Here is a 17,007-nt window from a genome sequence, read left to right on the forward strand (position 1 = left end):
AAGTCGGGATTTCCCTAAATGCTTATGCAACACTTGCAAATTCGATTGAATTTGATTGAAGAAAAAAAGAAATGTTTGACGAACATTTAAATAGAATTATTTGTTAAATTTTTTTATCTCATGCGCAGGAAAAATTACAAAAGTGTACACAATTACAAAAATTTCAAAATTATAAAATTACAAAAAGAGAGAGGAGACGGGCATAACGTCAGCAAGTTTTACTTTTCAAGCATCATTGCAGGCAGCTCCGTAGCCAGGTGGGAAGGAGCAGCAGTGCGTAGCACACGCTTCTTGATTAGACCGGGGTTTGAGTCCATCACCACCAAATACGGAGGATGTGGAAAGGTCAGGAAATGACCACTGCATATTCCCGGAGCAATATGGACTTAGTTGCTAATGCTCCTAAAAAAAAAAAAAAAAAAAAAAGCATCATTGCCAGAATTAATTGTCCAGCTGATAAGCAAGCCACTGCAGAAGTTGAGGACTGTGGAGTTTTAGAAGGAGTTTTTTCCAATACATCACATAATTTCTCTGCAGCTGTAAAATCGGCACTGGCAACTTCATCGCATGCTTTAATGTTTTGGAACCCTGTGCCATGCTTGAACCTATTAAGTCACCCATTGCTTGCTTGGCTTGGGGTTCACCGTACTTATCCTTAATAGCTTCATAAATACTTCTTGCTTTTTCTTGGATGGCTGTTGGACTCAGGGGCACTTGCCTCTGAATCTGATTTTCCATCCACATTAATAATAACTTTTCCACCTTCTATATAGCACCTGAATGCTGCTTTGTGATCACTGTTGATCTTAAATGCCTTGATCTTTAACATGTTCTTTTATATGTGCACTGTCCCTTAAAATAATATTCACTGTTGAAGCAGCGAGACTTAATTCCGTGCAATAGATGACAAACTTTGTCCTGCTTCATACTTCTTAATTAATCATCTTTATTTCTAAATCAATTTTGTTTTGTTTCCTAGCACTGCCAGCACTTGCACTTTCTGTTGGTCCCTTTCCCTTCACAGTTGTAATAAGCAAATAGGAATGAAGAGAAGATTCTGAAAATTTATTTATGTTTTTTGTATGATTGAAGATTTCAGTGAAGGGGAAGTCATTTCACCATAATACCATAACGTAAAAACTCACAGAATTCCAGTTACCAGTATTATCACAAATGCAATAAGATTGAGTTTACTACATGTCTATAATAGATTGCGCTAGCAGAAAAGCCCAATAAACCGTAAAGTGCAAATTGTTTTTATTGTTCTATGGTAGTGACCTCCAGAAATGTGTTTTAGAAAAATATCACAAAGGCGTTCAAAATTGATTCTTATAACAGGACATAGTATAACAATGAAAATGTAGTGCCATTTCTGTTATAAAAATTACCCTTTAGAGAGATCAATAGCTTTGTTATATAGCGAAAATTTCAATTTCCTAGGTCTTGTAACGAATTACCAAAAAACAATGTATTATTAGGTTCACATTAGATAATTTCACGATACCTCCATTTATTCCTACGGGATGCAAAATTCTTTTCCATGATTTTTTTAAGTATGCACCGGCCAGCCAGCAAAAACGTATTATCACAAATGATATTCAAATTTCCATAAGTCGAATATTACGTAAGCCGGGGAGTGGCTGTATATATATATATATATATATATTTTTTTTTTTTAATGAAAACCCAAACAAACAAGGTATTAGAACTTATAGTTCTTAGCACTGTGCATGGTTGAAAGTTGAGAAGGTGAAAGAAGATACTTGTTGACATTAGACTTGAAATTCTGTAGATTGTAATTTTCAGGAAATATTTATGAAGGAAGGTTGTTCCTGGAAATGGAAGTTGAAAGAATAAATGAGGAAGAAGAAAAGTTGGTTCTGTGAGTTTGAAATTGGACAGTAAAAGGATCTGCTTACTTCCTTTGCTGCCTCCTTTAATATAACTGGATAGATCCATCCACCCCGGGTACCTTTTTTATGTTTATCTTCAACAATTTCTCCTTCACTTTCCTCTCAGTTATTACAAAATCATCTAGCTCACTGCCAGAGTTTAACTCACCTCTGGCATTCCCCTCCCTGAATAACTCCTCATGTGTGAATGTAGTTGCAAATTACTCATTTAATTTGTTAGCCACCTGAGCAGGATCATGAACAGTTGAACCATCAATATCCAGTGGACCAATCTGATTCATCCCTTTCCTTCTAGAGTTTACATAGGTAAAGAACTCTTTGTTGTTTTTCTTTGCATCCTTTGCCAAAGATTTCTCATAATCTGCCTTTGCCTGCATAATCTCTTTGTGACTTGGTTACAGACCTGTTTATATCTATCATAGGCTTCCATGTCACCCATTAATTTATATGTATCCCATGCATTTTTCTTCTCTGCCATATGTCTCATCAGTTTATCTGACTTCTATTTAGGCCTAAACCTTGAACAATATTTCTTAGTTGGTATGTAAAGCCTAGTAGCTTCCAACATAAATTCTTTGAATGCTTCCCATTTTGAATTTGCTGTTCGTAACATCATCAGTTGGTCCCACCGTATAGAATTTAAATACTGTCTCAGACCATTGTAGTCGCCTTTACAAAAGCAAAACCCATCCCTTTACCCCTGATGGTAGTTACCTCTTTAAGTAAATCCCACTTCAGCACACTGTGATCACTGCCACCTAGTGGTTCCTTTATCTACAGATTCTTAATTCATGAAGAATCACTACTGATAATCAGATCGAGTATCATTCCCTCTAGTTGCCTCCCGAACATGCTGATGTAGAAAACAATCATCCAATAAATCCACAAAAGCCTTGCCGGTGTGTGAGTGACCAACCCACAAATTCCAGTCAATATCTGGAAAATTAAAATCCCCCATTATAAGACTCTCTGATTTACTGGCCCGCTATTTCCCTGTACAGTTTCTTATTATACTCATCAGAGTCATTAGGTCTATAACACACTCCTACTCTCAATTTTGATCTCTAAATGCTTATGTCACACCAAACTGACTCGACTCTGCACTGTCCAGCGATGTCGACTGGCTTCACTTCCTTGGATTTTATGTGTTTCTTAACTAATAGCATAACTCCTCCTCCCTTCCTATCCTGTCTATCCTTCCTGTACACATTGTACTCCCCAAATTCCAGTTCTGCATTCCTTATGTCTGTGTGACACCACGTCTCTGATATCCCAACAATATCTGCCTTTGATGTTTTGAGCAATACCTCAAATTCATCAAATTTATTTACCAAACTCCTAGCATTGGTGTATATGCAAGTGTACATGCCTCTGTTCCTATTCTTAGCTACCCTAACACAACCCATGTGTTTACTTGTACCTCATTGACTCCCAGCAGTCTCTGAAATACCCTGCATATTGTTTTCCAGGCTCATTCAAATAGAAGCAGTGCAAGAATCACTTTCTGCCTTAAACCTGTGAAGTTCTTCTCAGAAAATTTCATTTGACCGTTATCATGGTGCCGACTAAGAGAATAAGTGACAGCAGTACTAGTAAATCTACCAAGAAAAGGAATGCAATCAATTTGCATCAGAAAATTATAATAATAAGGATGTATGAAAATGGTCAAACAATAACAAGTATCACACGGAATTTAGGTTTGTCAGTGTGAAAACAATAATAAAGGACAAAGGCAAAATACTAGAAGAGATCAGCATCAATGAAATCAACTGTAATAACCAAGGATATGAAATACATATCAGTTTTTATACTACAATAACATCTGTTTTCTTTTCTTATATGCCACTCCAGCTACTACATTGCTGTCCCCCAGATAAAGTTTTTAATTGAACTAATTGATTGATTTGAGTTAAAAATATATAACTTTTCTATATATAATTATAAAAATATATATATAATTGATTGATTTGAGTTAAAAATATATAACTTTTCTATATATAATTATAAAAATATATATTACTAATATATAAAAATATATAACTAATTAATTGAAAAATATATAACTACTTTTCTTCATTCTTCTGAGGATATTGTTTTTGTAATTTTGGCATATCAGGGATATAGTAGCAATATTTTATTAGTCATTCCGCGTTACTTTAAACTCGACTTACGTAAGAAGCCCTGGAACATTCTTCTGAGGTACAGCACAGTGAAGTGCAGTAAATCCCTGATATCTCTTACGTATATCGGGGATTTACTGTACTTGGATTTCAGGAAAGCTTTTGATACAAGTTGGAGCAGTATGGCATTAAGGGCAAGTTGCTGCTATGGATGAAGGGTTGGTTGAGTGGGAGAAGACAGAGAGTGGTAATCAGTGGACACTGCTCTTCGTGAACTAATGTTATTAGTGTTATCCCCCAGGGGTCTGTGTTCGCCCCATTGTCCTTTTCTCTATTTATCAATTACAAATGTTGATAGGGTTGTTAATGACAGTAAGAACAGCATGCTATTGCAACAGGATCTGGAAAAGTTGAGCAGATGGGCTGAGAGGTGGCAACTGAAGTTAAATATTGACAAATGCAAAGTATTGCATATGGGTAGCAGTAACTCGAGATTAACATACCAACTGTGTGGTACTATACTTAGGGTAGTGGAGAATGAAAAAGACCTGGGGGTAATTGTGCAATCAGATATGAAGTTTTCTGAGCAGTGCAAACGGGCTGCAAGATTAATGTAACTAATATATAAAAGCTCATGGGTTCTTGTCATTGATATATAGGAATTTTTCTAGTAGGGATAAGGAGGTGATTATCCCCATGTATAAGGCAATCAGGCCATAACTTGAGTACTGCATACAGGTCTGGAGGCCTCATTTTAGGAAAGATGTTGAGTTGCTAGAACAAGTACAAAGAAGTGGAATGAGATTAATGAGTGGAACAAAGGGTTGCTGTTACCAAGAATGACTTAAGCTCTGCAAATTGCAGAGTCTGGAGACTAGGCAACTGTAAGGGGGTGATCTGATTGAAGTGTATAGAGTCTTGGATGGTTTAAGCAAGCTCAATGCTGATGGAATTCTTCCCCTTGCTCAGATTCCACACCTGAGGGGATATAAATTGAAATCGAGGAAAGACAGTTGTAGAATAGATGTGTGGAAATTTGCCTTTAACCAGCGGTTGGTTGATTGTTGGAACAAACTTCCATCGGACATTGTGGAAGTTTACAGTTTAAATAAATTCAAGGCTGAACTAGACAAACATTTGGAGTGAATGGATGGGCGAAACAGGAAGGTGTTTTTTTTTTTTTTTTTTTCCCGATGCTATATAAGCTTGCTTTCTTGCATCATATGCTAATGCTAATGCTAAAATAGACATTTCAGTGGTTTAGTTGGGTACACAGCTTTAGATATTGCTAAAGTTAAGTAAGTTTCTGGTTTGGTAGTTCTGTTGACATAGTTTGGAAACTGTTGCCGAGTGGGAAAAAACTCTGTTGTTGATAATTGTAGCATACTCAGAAGAAAATGTATTGGATGCTGATGAAATGGGTCTTTTCTGCATTAGTCTTCTTCATGTTGTTATTAATAAAACAATGTGCCTTAGAGGGGAAAACATGTTTAGTGTGCTTCCACTAAACATACAAACTGCTTCCGTAAAGCAGGATTTGATTTGAGTGTTAGTCAGTTTGGTGGTGACTTTGCAGATGCAGCTGAAGCATCTGTACTTAGTGCCTTACTATAGACACTAGAAAATTCTTCACTGAGTGGTGATGAATGTGTTTCTGTAGACTCTAATGTGGTAGTAGAAGGCATTAACACTGAGGTAAAAGACATTGTTGGTAATTAGTGTTAGTAGAGGCATATGATGCAAGAAAGAAGCTTATTCAGCATCAGCCAAAAAAAAAAACTTCCCATTTCATCTATGCATTTTCTCCGAATGTTTGTCTACTTCTTTCTTTAATTTATTTATGCTCTCAACTTCCACAACAACAGATGGAAGTCTGTTCCCGCAATCAACTGCCCATTGGCTAAAGGCAAATTTCCGCACATGTATTCTACAACTATCTTTCCTCAGTTTGAATCTATGCTCCCTCAGTTTTGTAATCTGAGCAAGCGGAAGAATCCCATCAGCATTGAGCCTACTCAATCCATCAAGGCCTTATACCCCTCAATCAGATCACCTCGCAGGTGCCTAGTCTCCAGATGCTGCAATTAAGCCTTTTATTCATAAGTGCACCCCCTTTGTTCCCTTCAGCAGTCTTATTGCCCTTCTCTGTACTCATTCTAGCAACTCTACATTCTTACTAAAATGAGGCTTCCAAACTTGTATGCAGTTTTCACGGTGTGGCTTGATCATTGCCTTATACAAGGGGATAATCACCTCCCTATCCCTGCTAGCAAAATTCCTGTATATCATTGACAAGACCCCATGATCTACTCTGGCAGCCAGTCTGCACTACTCAGAAAACTTCATATCTGACTGCACAATTACCCCTGGGTCTTTTTCATTCTCCACTACCCTGAGTGTGGAGAATGAAGTAAAAGAGATTGTAGGTAATTAGCATTAGAATTAGTAGAGGCATATGATGCAAGAAAGCAAGCTTATACAGCATCAGCCAAAAAAAAAAAAAATTTCCAAAAAAAACTTTTAGGAAATTTTTCACTGAGCGATGATGAATATGTTTCCGTTGATGCTAATGTGGTGGCAGAAGGCATTAACACTGACGTAAAAGACATTGTAGGTAATTTACAAACAATGAACGACTTATGGAGGAAGATGAAGAACCTGAAAAGAATGAATAACAGCATTACCCTAAATTAAAAAAGAAAAACGTGTGTATGCATTAGATTACCTAAACACATTAAATGAATTCTATGTGAGCAAAAATGATGTATTTGGTAACAGCATTACCCTAAATTAAAAAAGAAAAACGTGTGTATGCATTAGATTACCTAAACACATTAAATGAATTCTATGTGAGCAAAAATGATGTATTTGGTAAAACTAGTCAGCAATCTAATTATCCACAATTAAAATGAAATACTCTAAACAAAGCAACTTATATTCATTTTTCTACTAAAAGTATATGATGTTTTATAATAAATAACACAAAAGTTTATTATTTATTAAAAATTTATTATGCATTATTTATTAAAAGTTAATTGAAACAGAAATGTATAATGATAAGCAATAAAAAAAGTCTGTGTTAAATAACCAGTTACAGTGAAATTTATTTTTTTGAATTATTGAAACTTTTACTACCTGTACACCGACCTCAGTAAAGCAGGCACCTCCCTATAGCAGGCACTTTCTTCTGCACCAGTGGTGTCAGCTAAAGAGCAGTTTCTCTGTATTTAGCTTAAGAAGTTTGCTTATTTAATGTGTAGTAGACTATTTCTTTCTAATGTTTCATTTTGTATAAGCTCTGTGTAAATGTTTTATTCTGAAATGAGAATTTTTTTTTAAAACAAATTCTTAATGTGATTTAAATTTATATCCTTAGCAATTTACTTTTGGAGAACCGGGAAATCAGTGTGGCCATATTGGACACATTATCCAACCTGAATATCCAATTAGAAACTGTTATTGAGGTGAGTTTTTGAAATATCTTGTTAATAAGGTATAATCTTGCTTAATAATTGACATAAGCATCCCCCTACCTATTCTTCTCAGTGTAAAGTGTAACAGCTACTCCCAGAGTTTAACCTCTTTCTACCCACCCACCCCAAATTCAAAATGGATTCATTTCTTGCATATAGATGTTTAGATATACTTGATATAAGGGTGGCTTTATATCTGTGAGATAAAGTATTACAAATATATTTATCTTAGTAAGAATAGAGTGTGGAAGTAAGACACTTAAGGAATAAAAAAAACATCATTACTGAAATATTTCCATTAGTTGGAGTAGGCCTGGCAGTAGGGCACTTAAGGAATATGGTAAACATGGTATGGTCAGGTGCAGAAGTAGGTTAAAATTAAAAGCTTTGGAACAATAGTTTAATCCCTCTATTACACTGCTACTTGAGAACGCGACATTTAGTGCATTTTAGGGAAGGAAATCGGTATGTAGTAGTTCAAAGGTATGGTAAGCAGGTGATCTAGAGGTAAAAGATGAAAGATTTCCATTGTGTGGGAAAAACAGAATGTGAGTTACTGACATATGAGAAAAGTGAGTTTAAACAATAATAATGTGATTGGTTCAGGTTTAAATTGGATAAGCGGAGGTAAGTAAATGAGAAGAAAATAAACAAGGTTTTCATGCCAAAAGGGGGATTGTTGTTGTTGCTGCTGTAGTTCGGGGTTCATTTCTGTGAGAGTCCCGCTATGTAGTGAAGAGTTCTGCTGTGCACTACAGTGGCTGCTTTGTAGTGTGTGTGTGGGGGGGATGTCTCGGTGTTAGGAAAGTATTGAAAAGAATAAAGAAAAAAAATAGTATCTGTCTTGTCCAGTTACTCCTTAAGCAGTAATGTTATTAGGGAAAGTTTAGCTTATCTGTCGCTGAGTGTGTTCCTGTGCTAGAAATTGATCCGTAAGCTGAGTAACAGGCCAGTCAGATAGTGTCTCTGGCTCCTACTGCTGCTATGATAGTAGTTCCCAAGAAAAGACAGTACTGGAAGACTATATTGCAGACTTCAGCTGAGAAGAGAGAGACTTCACCATACTCTGTGGAAGGGATCTACACAAAGAAACCCCACCGTGAAAGAGAAGGAACGTAAGTTCTCTGAACTGTATTGTATTGGAAGGGTGCTTAGATAAAATTGTAGATTATTTTAAAGTAAGGTTGAAGTTGATGAAATTATGAGAAATATAAGGAAACGTTTAGTACTGAGTTCATTTATTGGTGGAAGATGTAAAGAGAATTGATATTGCTAAATTAAGAGAGATATATGGAATTGTTTGTATTAAGTTAGCTTATGGATTGCTGTTGTGAAGAGAATCGATGTTACTGATTAAGAGAATATGAGGAAATGATTAGCATCAGTAAAGGTACATGATGCAAGGAAAACCCTTTTAATTTCATGTACCTTTAAAAGGGTTTAAAAACCCTTTTAAAGGTACATGATACATCAGCCAAAAAAAACCCTTTTAATTTCACCCATCCACTCGGTCCAAATGTTTGTCTAGTTCTTGAATCTATTTAAGCTATAAACTTCTACAATGATAGATGGAAGTTTATTCCAGCAATCAACCACACACTGGCTAAAGGCAAACTTCTGCACACCTATCCAACAACTGTCTTTCCTGAATTTGAATTTATGCCCTCTCAGGAGATTATTCTGAGCAAGAGGAAGAATCCCATCAGCATTGAGCATGCTCAAACCATTCAAGGCTTTATACACCTTAATCAGATCACCTCGCAGGTGCCTAGTCTCCAGACACTGTAATTTGCAAAACTTAAGCCTTTCTTTGTAAGAGCAACCCTTTGTTCCATTCACTAATATTATTGCCCTTCTCTGCACTTGCTCCAGCAGCTCAAGAATACTCAAGGTGTGGCCTGACCATTGCTTATACAAGAGGATAATCACCTCCTTATCACTTCTAGAAAAATTCCTGTATATCATTGACAAGATACCATGAACTACTCTTGAAGACCGTTTGCACTGCTCAGAAAACTTCATATCTGCCTGCATAAGGCAATGGAGATTTCCAGGACTGCTGGGAGTCATAGTGAAACAAATAAATACATGGGCTGTGTTAGGGTAATTAAGAGTAGAAACAGGTGCATGTATACCAATGCTAGGAGTATAGTTAATAAATTTGATGAGCTTGAAGTGCTAGTCAAGACATCAAAGGCAGATATTGTTGGGATATCAGAGACGTGTCACACAGACATAAGCAGTGCAGAATTAGAATTTGGGGAGTACAATGTGTACAGAAAGGATAGACAGGACAGGACAGGAAGGTAGGAGGGATTATGCTGTTAGTTAAGAAACACATAAAATCTAAGGAAGTACATCCAATGTACGTTGGTGGACAATGCAATGTTGAATCTGTTTGGTGTGACATAAGCACTGGGAAAGGAAAATTGAGAGTAGGTGTGTGTTATAGGCCTAATGAATCTGATGAGTATAATGAGCAATTGTGCCGAGAAATAGAGTGGGCCAGTAAATTAGAATGTCTTATAATGGGGGATTTTAATTTTCCAGATATTGACTGGAACGTGAAAACTTGCACACTTGCTAGTATGCAAGTGGTTTGGTCACTTGCACACTAGCAAGACTTTTGTGGATATATTGGATGACATATTTTCTACAACAACATGTTCGGGAGGCAACCAGAGGGAGTAATACTCTTGATCTGATTATGAGCAGTGATTAATCATGCATTAAGAATTTGCAGATAAAGGAACCACTGGGTGACAGTGATCACAATGTACTGATGTTGGAATTACTTAAAGATGTAACTACCATCAAGGCTAAAGGGAAGGGCTTTTGCTTCGTAAAAGTGACTACAGGTGTCTCAGACAGTTTTTAAATTCTGTAGAGTGGGATCAACTGATGTTGTTACCAACTTTGAATTCTAAATGGGAAGCCTTTTGGGACTTAATTTTGGAGGCTACTAAGCTTTTCATTCCAACTAAGAAATACTGTTCAAGGTTTAGGCCTAAATGGATGTCAGATAAATTAATTAGTCTCGTAGCAGAGAAGAAAAATGTATGGGATGCATATAAGTTTTAGGTGACACAGAAGCCTATGGCAGATATAAACTAGTCTGTAATCAAGTCACAAAGGAGGTTAGGCAGGTGAAGGCATATTACGAGAAATCCTTGGCAAAGGATGCAAAGAAAAACAGCAAAGAGTTCTTTACTTATGTAAATTCTAGGAGGAAAGGGATGAATCAGAATGGACCACTTAACATAGATGGGTTGACTATTGATGATCATGCTCATGTAGCTGATAAACTGAATGAGTATTTTTGCATCTACCTTCATGAGGAGTTATTCAATGAGGGGAGTGCCAGAAGTTTATCAAACTCTAACAGGGAGCTAAGTGATTTTTTAATAATTGAGAGCAAAGGGGAGGAGAAATTGTTGAAGTTAAACATAAAAAAGGTACCTGGGGTGGACGGGATCTATCCAGTTATATTAAAGGAGGCAGCAAAGGAAGTAAGCAAACCCTTAGCCATAATTATAAGAGCTTCCTTGTACTGGAGATGTGCAAATGTATCAGCAGTTAACAAAGGGAGTTCAAAAGGTGACACAGGTAACTATAGAAATGTTAGTTTAACTTGTGTTCCAGGGAAAATAATGGAATCACTGATTAATGAAGCATTGCAGGATCATCAAGACAAGACTGCAATAATAGTTAAGACAGCATGGGTTAAAGGGAGGTCTTGTCCTTAGCTGAGTGGTCAGGAGTGGGAGTGCAGTAGCACACGCTCTTTGAGTAGACCGGGTTCAAACCCCTGAGTGCTGAATACGGTCGATATGCCAACCCGCACTGGACCAGCGTGGTAGATTATGGTCCACTTCCCTCAGCATGAATTGTTGAGGAGGCTTCCATCCTGCAGTGGGTTGATAATGGCTGCTCTTTACCTTTTTTTTACCTTGTCTGACCAATTTGATTTGATACTGTGATGTGGTCCCAAAGGAACTGAATACCAAAAATAATTTTGATATCATACACTTGGATTTCAGGAAAGCTTTTGATACTGTTGCACATGGAAAACTGCTGTACAAATTGGAGAGGTATGGCATAAAGGAAACGTTGCTACAATGGATAAAGGGATGGTTGAATGGGAGACAACAGAGAGTGGTAATCAATGGACACTGCTCTTTGTGAACAAATGTTATTAGTGGAGTTCCCCAGGGTTCAGTGCTGGCCCCATTGTTGTTTTGTATATTTATCAGTGATATTGATGAAAGTATATCAGGTTTAATGTCCAAGTTTGCAGATGATACAAAGGTTGGCAGGGTTGGTAACGACAGTAAAGACAATATGCTACTCCAACTGGATCTAGATAAGTTGGGCAAATGGGCTGAAAAGTGGTAATTGAAGTTTAACATTGACAAATGCAAAGTACTGCATATGGGTAGCAATAAACCGAAGAGAAACATTCCAACTGTGTAGTACTACAGCAAGGGAAGTGGAAATGGAAAAAGACCTGGGGGTAATTGTGCAGTCAAATATGAAGTTCGCTGAGCAATGCAGAGGGGCTGCCAGGGCAGGTCATGGAGTCTTGATATTATGTATAGGAATTTTGCTAGCAGGGACAGGGAGTTGATTATCCCATTATACAAGGCAATGGTCAGGCCACACCTAGAGTACTGTGTACAGGTCTGGAGGCCTCATTTTAGGAAGAATGTAGAGTTGCTAGAACGAGTACAAAGATGAGCAACAAGATTGGTGTAGTGAACAAAGGGCTGTTTTTATCAAGAAAGGCTCAAGTTCTGCAAATTGCAGTGCCTGAAGAGTAGGCACTTACAAGGTGATCTGATTGAGGTGTATAAGGTCTTGAATGGGATGAGCAAGCTAAATGCTGATGGGATTCTTCCTCTTGCTCATATTGAGAACCTGAGTGGACACTGATTCAAATTGAAGAAAGACAGTTGTAGAATAGATGTGCGGAAATTTGTCTTTAGCCAGCGGGTAGTTGATTGGTGGAACAGACTTTCATCTTTTTTTGTGGAAGCTGATAGCCTAAATAAATTCAAGGCTGAGCTGGAAAGGCATTTGAAATGAATGGTGGGGTGAAATGGGAGGGTTTTTTTTTTTTTTGGCTGATGCTGCATAAGCTTTCTTTCTTGCATTGTATGCCTCTACTAATACTAATGCTAATTACCTCCAGGTCCTTTTCATTCTCTGCTATTATCAGTGTAGTACCACACAGTTGATACATTACTCTGGTGTTACTGCTTCCCATATGCAGTACTTTACATTTGTCAATGTTAAACTTCAGTTGCCAACTCTCAGCCCATCTGCTCAACTCTTCTAGATCGTCTTGCAGCAGCTTACTGTCATTAGTGTCATTAACAACCCTGCCAACCTTTGTATCTGCAAACTTGGACATTAAGCCTGATATACCATCATCAATATCATTAAGGTGGGTCGGAAAACTGCTAGTTGGGGGGGATACAAGGACTAATAGATTAACAGTAGCCACTGGCAGAGGTGGAAGTGATTCTTGCACTGCTTCTATTGATATGAGCAGAAGTCTGAAAAACAAGATGCAGGATATTTCAGAGACTGCTGGTAGTCATTGCGGTACAAGTAAACACATGGGTTGCGTTAGGGTAGCTAAGAATAGAAACAGGTGCATGTATACCTGCGTGTACACCAATGCTAGGAGTTTGGTAAATAAATTTGATGAATTTGAGGTATTGCTCAAAACATCAAAGGCAGATATTGTTGGGATATCAGAGACGTGGTGTCACACAGATATAAGTAATGCGGAACTGGAATTTGGGGAATACAATGTGTATAGAAAGGATAGACAGGACAGGAGGGGAGGAGGGGTTATGCTATTAATTAAGAAACACATAAAGTCCAAGGAAGTGAAGCCAGTTGACATCGATGGACAGGGCAGTGCCGAATCAGTTTGGTGTGACATAAGCATAGGGAAATCAAAATTGAGAGTAGGAGTGTGCTATAGGCCTAATGACTCTGATGAGTATAATAAGATATTGTACAGGGAAATAGAGTGGGCCAGTAAATCAGAGAGTCTTATAATGGGGGATTTTAATTTCCCAGATATTGACTGGAATTTGTGGGTTGGTCACTCGCACACTAGCAAGGCTTTTGTGGATTTATTGGATGATTGTTTTCTACATCAGCATGTTCGTGAGGCAACAAGAGGGAGCAATACTCTTGATCTGATTATCAGTAGTGACTCTTCGTGCATTAAGAACCTGCAGATAAATGAACCACTAGGTGGCAGTGATCACAGTGTGTTGAAGTGGGATTTACTCAAGGAGGTAACTACCATCAGAGGTAAAGGGAAGGGTTTTTGTTTTCGTAAAGGCGACTATGATGGTCTGAGACAGTATTTAAATTCTGTACAGTGGGACCAACTGATGATGTTACCAACAGCAAACTCAAAATGGGAAGCATTCAAGGAACTAATCTTGGAGGCTACCAGGCTTTACATACCAACTAAGAAATATTGTTCAAGGTTTAGGCCTAAATGGTTGTCAGATGAACTAATGAGACATGTGGCAGAGAAGAAAAATGCATGGGATACGTATAAATTAATGGGTGACATGGAAGCCTATGATAGATATAAGTTGGTCTGTAACCAAGTCACAAAGGAGATTAGGCAGGCAAAGGCAGACTACGAAAAATCCTTGGCAAAGGATGCAAAGAAAAACAGAAAAGAGTTCTTTACATACTTGAACTCGAGAAGGAAAGGGATGAATCAGATTGGTCCACTGGATATTGATGGTTCAACAGTTGAGGATCCTGCTCAGGTGGCTAACAATCTAAACGAGTATTTTGCATCTACATTCACGCATGAGGAGTTATTCAGGAAGGAGAATGATGTAGGTAAAGTAAACATTGGCAGTGAGCTGGATGATTTTGTAATAACTGAGAGGAAAGTGGAGGAGAGATTGTTGAGGATAAACATAAAAAAGGCACCTGGGGTGGATGGGATCTATCCAGTTATATTAAAGGAGGCAGCAAAGGAAGTATGCAAACCCCTAGCCATAATTATGAGAGCTTCTTTGGACTCAGGGGAGGTACCCATAGACTGGAGATGTGCAAATGTAACCCCAATTCACAAAGATGGATCAAAGGCTGACACAAGTAATTATAGACCTGTTAGTTTAACTTCTGTTCCAGGTAAATTAATGGAGGCACTGGTTAAAGAAGCACTGCAGGATCATCTAGACAAGAATTCAGTTATAGCTCAGACGCAGCATGGTTTTGTTAAGGGCAGGTCTTGCCTGACCAATTTGATTGGATACTATGATGTAGTCACAAAAGAACTGGATGCAGGGAATAACTTTGATATTATATATTTGGATCTTAGAAAGGCTTTTGATACTGTTGCACATGGAAGACTGCTGCACAAATTGGAGCAGTGTGGCATTGGAGGCAAATTGCTACTATGGATAAGGGGATGGTTGAGTGGCAGAAGACAGAGAGTGGTAATCAATGGACACTGCTCAACGTGGACTAATGTTATTAGTGGAGTTCCTCAAGGTTCAGTGTTGGGTCCGTTGTTGTTTTCGGTGTTTATGAATGATATTGATGATGGGATATCAAGTTTAATGTCCAAGTTTGCAGATGATACAAAGGTTGGCAGGGTCGTTAAGGACACTACTGACGCTATGCTGCTGCAACAGGATCTGGAAAGGTTGAACAGATGGGCTGAGAGGTGGCAAATGAAGTTTAACATTGACAAATGTAAAGTGCTACATATGGGAAGCAGTAACCCCAGAGCAACGTATCAACTCTGCGGTACTGCACTGACAGTGGTGGAGAATGAAAAGGACCTGGGGGTGATTGTGCAGGGAGATATGAAGTTCTCTGAGCAGTGCAGACGAGCTGCAAGAGTAGCTCATGGTGTCTTGTCAATGATATACAGGAATTTTTCTAGCAGGGATAAGGAGGTGATTATTCCCTTGTATAAGGCAATGGTTAGGCCACATCTTGAGTACTGTATACAGGTCTGGAGGCCTCATTTCAAGAAGGATGTAGAGCTGCTGGAACGGGTACAGAGAAGGGCAACAAGATTAGTAAATGGAACAAAGGGTTGCTCTTACGAAGAAAGGCTTAAGTTTTGCAAATTACAGAGTCTGGAGACTAGGCACCGGCGAGGTGATCTGATAGAGGTGTATAAGGCCTTGAATGGTTTGAGCATGCTCAATGCCAATGGGATTCTTCATCTTTCTCAGAATAATCACCTCAGAGGGCATAAATTCAAATTGAGGAAGGACGGATGTCGGATAGATGTGCGGAAATTTGCCTTTGGCCAGCGGGTGGTTGGTTGGTGGAACCGACTTCCATCACTTGTTGTTGAAGTTGATAGCCTAAACAAATTTAAAGCTCAACTGGACAGGTATTTCGAACGAACGGAGGGGTGAAATGGGAGTGGGTTTTTTTTTTTTTTTTGGCTGATGCTGAATAAGCTTGCTTTCTTGCATCGTATGCCTCTACTAATGCTAATGCTAATTAATAAATACAGACAACAATGGACCCAACACTGAACCCTGAGGGACTCCACTAATAACATTAGTCCACGAAGAACAGTGTCCATTGATTACCACTCTTTGTCTTCTCCCACTCAACCATCCCTTTATCCATAGCAGCAATTATCAAAGGCTTTTGATACTGTTGCACATGGAAAACTGCTGCACAATTTGGAGCAGTATTCCATGTGCAACAGTATCAAAAGCCTTTCTAAGATATCAAATATATGATATCAAAGTTATTCCCTGCATCCAGTTCTTTTTGACCACATCATAGTATCCAATCAAATTGGTCAGACAAGACTTCCCCTTTACAAAACCGTGCTGTGTCCGAGCTATAACTGAAGTCTTCTCTAGATGATCCTGCAGTGCTTCTTTAATCAGTACCTCCATTAATTTCCCTGGAACAGAAGTTAAACGAACAGGGCTATAATTACTTGTGTCGCCCTTTGATCCTCCTTTGTGAATTGGGGCTACATTTGCACATCTCCAGTCCATGGGTACCTCTCATGAGTCAAGGAAGCTCTCATGATTATGGCTAAGGGTTTGCTTACTTCCTTTGTTGCCTCCTTTAATATAACTGGATAGATCCCATCCACCCCAGGTGCCTTTCTTATGTTTACCTTCAACAATTTCTCCTCCACTTTCCTCTCAGTTATTACAAAATCATCTAGAAATGAGAACATGTATTAACAGATCAAATAAAAATGAGTAGATTAAATATAAATGAATACCAGTTTTATATATGTAGTTGTAAGTAGTTTTGTATAATAAATTACTTTTTTTATAATTTTTGTTTCATTGCTCATTAGAAACTGACAGCTCATATATTATATTAGCATTAGCTGAGGCATAGTTGAGGCATATGATGCAAGAAAGCAAGCTTACACAGCATCAGCCAAAAAAAAAAAAAAAAAAAAACCCTTCCCATTTCATCCATAGAGTCACGCGAAATGTTTGTCTAGTT

General features: G+C 38.1%; 1 protein-coding gene across 1 annotated transcript in view; it reads left to right on the forward strand.

Annotated features, from left to right (window-relative positions):
- The window catches only part of LOC150090396 (Fanconi anemia group D2 protein-like), a 204,939-nt gene that overhangs the window by 68,166 nt on the left and 119,766 nt on the right, over positions 1-17,007 (forward strand). The window contains exon 10 of the mRNA XM_090390299.1: positions 7,410-7,497. Within this exon, the coding sequence (XP_090246425.1) occupies positions 7,410-7,497 (88 nt within the window). The remainder of the gene's footprint in view (positions 1-7,409; positions 7,498-17,007) is intronic.

Source organism: Mastigoproctus giganteus, chromosome 2 (genome assembly GCF_048544385.1).
Source record: "Mastigoproctus giganteus isolate SK-2022 chromosome 2, ASM4854438v1, whole genome shotgun sequence".
Lineage (NCBI taxonomy): Eukaryota > Metazoa > Arthropoda > Arachnida > Uropygi > Thelyphonidae > Mastigoproctus > Mastigoproctus giganteus.